This window comes from Macrosteles quadrilineatus, unplaced genomic scaffold (assembly GCF_028750875.1).
Source record: "Macrosteles quadrilineatus isolate MER2022 unplaced genomic scaffold, UCM_ALF_1.0 Scaffold_4__1_contigs__length_99947679, whole genome shotgun sequence".
In the NCBI taxonomy this organism is placed as follows: domain Eukaryota; kingdom Metazoa; phylum Arthropoda; class Insecta; order Hemiptera; family Cicadellidae; genus Macrosteles; species Macrosteles quadrilineatus.
Window position 1 is genome coordinate 5,589,610 of NW_026542597.1, and position 4,912 is coordinate 5,594,521.

The 4,912-nt window shown below is 38.5% G+C and overlaps 1 protein-coding gene across 1 annotated transcript; it reads right to left on the reverse strand.

Moving 5' to 3' along the window:
• Positions 1-291: 291 nt before the first annotated feature.
• On the reverse strand, positions 292-4,531 carry LOC128991718 (uncharacterized). The gene is made up of 4 exons (XM_054414839.1): positions 4,478-4,531; positions 2,382-4,062; positions 982-1,448; positions 292-765 (listed from the first exon to the last, which is right to left on the reverse strand). The coding sequence occupies exons 2-4, from the start codon at positions 4,060-4,062 to the stop codon at positions 292-294; spliced, it is 2,622 nt and encodes an 873-aa protein (XP_054270814.1). The 5' UTR covers positions 4,478-4,531.
• Between the last annotated feature and the right edge of the window lie 381 nt (positions 4,532-4,912).

Below are 4,912 nucleotides of genomic sequence, written 5' to 3' on the forward strand. Positions count from 1 at the left end.
AGAGGATGGTTCATGAGCATGACAAACTGATAACTATCAATTTGCATAAAGTCGATATCTCTAAACTCATAACTTTTTATTAAATCTCTGTTGACTGTTGTAGTTTTTATCCAAGTCCGTTTAATAGAGCTTCTCAACTCTGTGTGCATGAGGGAAGGGAGTATCGAAAACATTTCGATATCCTCGATTCTTTCGTATTCTTTTTCATATGGAATAGTACGGGCAACGGCATCCATACTCAATGAATACAACATTCTGACTACTCCTAAAGAGTGCTGATCAACCATCGAGCTAAGACTGACTACAATCATATTCTGACGATCCTCCATCGTCATTTTGACGAGCTCGATAATGCCCATACGCCAAAGTTCTAATTTTGTCCTGCAACACTATGCGTTTGTTATCATTGGCTGACAGAGAGAGTTTATCAACTGTTCTAGAGGTGAGTTGAAATGTCTTGCTTCTTATCTGGTTAAATGTCGCTCTGTACTGTTTATCTTCAAACAGTGCCTTCTTGTAGTGATCAAATGAAATTTTGTTTTCGACATAGCGTTTGCTTATTCCCTTACACTTTTTCTTTGCCGTTGTCTGTTGGCTGGAGTTGAACCTGTAGCAGTACATTTTACAACGCAATCCTACGTACTCAAATAGCTGTCTTCCTTTGCATTCATCCTTAAATGTGCCTATTTGAGGAATCGCTCCTTCCAGCCACAGCTCATGCTCCTTGGGATAGCATGACCTATCCAGTACATCTCCCAATCTTTCCTTCAATTCATTATTTAGGTTTAACTTGGTAATTATGGTATATAATAGAGAATCAGTATCAGAATAGTTAACATACACTTCAAAGTCTGGCGGAGCTAGTTTTTTCTTCATAACCATATAATGAAACCAGTTCATATGAACTTTTGCTTTGTCGAGAACTACTGAACCAACATAGACTGGCTTGTTTAATACTACCTTTTGTCTTCTTAAATGTACCGCGATCACACCATCAGCGATAATGCTTCTGTCAACAAATCTTGCTTGACGTGACAGCTTCTGGAACGCTTCATCAGAAGTTACTATTCTAATATCTACACGATTGCGCACGTTTTCTAACGTCTTTCCAAACACACTATTATTCATAAACTTGTAGAAATTTTTGGAAAACTCATTCGTAGATTCAGCTCTTAACGTGGTGTTTTTGTCGATGAACTTTTCCATCCACGGCGACTGGGAGAATCGCAACGCTCTGTGAACTTTTGTAATTTTCAAGCCTAGTTTGACTGCCTGCTGGAACACTGTATAGTGAGCGATATAGTGTTTTTTATCTTCAAGCGTAGCAAGTAGTTTTCCCTGATTATCCACATCTTTTTGTTCTGGTAAAATGGGGAAGTCGTTCATTAGATCGTGCAAGTGCTCTGGCACTGTGACATCACATTCTAGTAAAAGTCCATACGGCGAATCTTCAGGTAAGTTTGACCAATTAAGATCATCAACATCATTTACAAACTCAAAATTTCCAGTTGGAAGGTGTTTTTTCATTTGGCTTCCATACAAGTTTATGCAGTCCAAATACAACATATATTTGGTTTCTTTGTTTGAATCATAGTCTTCGCTGTTCTCTAAAAGTGGGTTGTTGGCTTTTTCATAGCGGTGGCAGCATTGTACCAAACCGCCTCTAATCGCACTTTCAAACATTAAGAAATGGTCATAGTTCGTCAACAATTCCAAAGTTACACCAGTCATACGTAGCATACTCTGCCATGCTAGACCTGGCGCTGTAAATGAATGACAACAGTCAATGTTATAGGTGGCTACACAGTTTTTGCGAAAGCATTGAATTATGTCCATTAAAAGACAAACATCCAATAACAGATAAAAATCATGGTATTGTCCAAAATTTTTCATTTTCATTGTATTCCAAGTGTGTTGGGCATGTTGATATTCTGCATCCGTAACTTCCGAGTCATTGAGGGCATTGTAAAAGCTTTCACGTGGTGGCAGTGCTTCCTCACTGAATACAGCAAAGTCTTTTACATAATCATAGGGATAAATCCCTTTTCTTTGAATCAACTCCACATGCTGTTCTGGCACAAGCTTGGATGACTCTACGAGTTCCGACGGTGTGAGATACGAAGCGAGATTCGCAAGGCTGTCCGCCATTAGGCGAAATGAATCCAAAAACCTAAGCCACATCCTCCCAATCTTTATCGATATACTGATGAATCTTTCTGAATTACTAGGGATCACTTTTATTTCGCTGTTGGGTAGTACTGCCAAGTTCTTAATAATGAATGCTTCGTCGTATGAAGAAAGGTTGTGAAAGTATATTGGTATGAAGTTTGGAAGTTGACAGCGGGTGTTACACAACGAGCACAAGGTATAACGAAACTGACCTGTTATATGGTCGTGGTCCCGGCATTTCCTTGACTGAACCAATGTCTCATCAAATGCTATTTCACACAGCTCGCAGTTTGTCGCTTCATCATGCTGTTTCTGTTGTTCATCATTTAATGCAATCATACTCACATTTTTAGTGTACAGCTTTTCCACTTTTACAGCTAGCTCCTGCATTTGTAAAAGGAATTCTTTTGCAGCCGATTCCGATCTGTGTATGTAGGGTGAGGTGTTTATTTCAGCTTCCTCTAACAGCTCTTTGGGAAGGTTACTTGCTACGATATAAGCAAACGAGTTCGCCTCGTGCCGTTGATAGGCATTGTCTGTCGAGGGAACTGGATATAGTGTTGATTCGAAGTCAGCTGTGACTACAATTGGTACTTCAATTTGCATCTCGTAGCTAACAAATCTAAGTTTGCTTTTATGCTGCTCCGGCAAAATCACTTCACTTGGTTTTGATTTTCCACAGAGCATTAAATGTTCACTCAACCAGTGCTGAGGTGTCGGAACACAGCGCCTGTTTTCTTTAAAGGTGCTACACCTTTTACAGATTGTAATTTTGTTGCTGCCTTTTGTAATTTGTGGCTGCATAAGCTTTGTGAAATTCAATATTAACGTAAAATGAGCCTCTCCTTCATCATTTCTAACGAGAAGGAGATCAAAATGGTCTTGCTGCTCATCAACTATCCTGAGTGGTGTAATATGGGCATTTTCGTCCAGTTCGAAGATGTTTACGCTAGTGTTGATGTTTTGTTTTTCAAATTTTTTCATTTGTGAAATGGGCGTTGGAAATGAAATACCATCAAAGTTGTAATGTGTTTCACACTCCCTAAAGCTATGCTCAGTAAGCACTGAGTCATAACGTATATTAGGTAGACTTTTGGCTAATATACAATACATGAAACAACAATCATTGCTGTTTTTTACATTTAAAATGCATTTCCTTTTAGCAATTTTTGGGGGCAGTGGCAGATAGCCACTTCCAGCAGGCAATGCATATGAAAATTTGCTTAGTCTAAGTGTGAGGCTCTTTACCTCATGCAAAGTCCATCCACTGCCTTTCGCCTGCGCTTCAGACTCCTCACGAAGCAGTTTGCTGGCGTCCTTCTTCAGCAGCTCTTGTAGCTCATCACAGGCGCTGTGTATAAGCCTCGACGTGGTCTTGAAGTTCATAAGTTCGCAATGTCCTTCAGGATGGCAGTAGACGGCCTCCAGTACGACGTTGTACTTGAGGGATTTGGTGACACGCAGCTCATCTTGTAGTATATCGAGCACCACTTCGTTAGCAGCTTCAATAAATGGCGGTAGGTCCTTGTAGAGGTTTTCATTATTTTCTATAACATAGTCTTTGGCTGATTGAAGACCTTTTTTTAAATACCACGTCAGCCTTGTTGTTGAACTTGTATGTGATGATGGACTTGACAATACACTAGTCACAGGACGCTTAGTCACCTTTGGAGGTGGTAGTTTTCTTTTCAAGCCACTGCCACTGGGTACTGCTTTAATTTGCTGTGGAGGTGTCTGAATTGCTGCCTCGTGTGTCTCTCGTCTGTTGTCATTGTTGCTCGCTACTGCTGATGTGAAGTAGTCGTTCAACGCCAAACACATTTGCTGGTGACGGCTCCTTGCGGATGCACTAAGGAAGTAGGCTTCTCGACAGATGGCACATTGTAGATACATCTAAAACATTAATTTCAAACATTAAGTACATTGCTCATGGTCTGCTATAGTTCTATTATATTTGGTTTGAGATTGTTTACGTTAAGTTTTAGAAAAAATACATTAATTTTTAGCACTTACCTATTTTATTATTTTAATTTAAGTTTTATTGCCTATGTTATCATGTTCAGCATGAGATTTTACAATTCAGATTCTTTAAGCTCATATTACACGCATTTTGTCTTTAGTTGTGTGGATTTCTTGCAACAATGAATGTTGCTTATATAGCTGCATGGTTTAGTGTAGTTTTTGCTAGGACAATATGAGGTATTAAGGGGCTCTTTACATTCGACTATATTAAGTTGTAAGCTCTCAAATAATAGTTTACTAAACGTAGTACCAAGAAGATATAAAACTGACAGGGCTTTCTACTTACATTGTTGTAGAAGTTTTCACAGCTAGACTGCTCATTGAAGGTTTAACATCTAAGTAGAACTTTGCAAGACGGCACGTGGGGAATGACTGCTCACTTCTAGCGCTGTAAATGTAAAAATAAAGTGTCAGTTGTCATATATAGTAGTTTCGTCAATACCAAAAATAAAGCATACTCCTTCCTAAGTAGATTTTTCATCGTTATATAACAACTGAAGCCAGTTAGTTCTATCCACTGCATAGATCGTCAAATCAAAATCAAAATATCTTTATTCACCATCCATACTTGATTAGTGTCAATATGTTATATTTAAAACGTTTGTGATATAAGCTTAAAATATAATCACACAAAATTTATATTAACAATATCGAAATACCGAACAAAACTTAAGTTACAAAGTTTAGTTTTAAGCATTCGTGTTTTTCTTTACAATTTTTT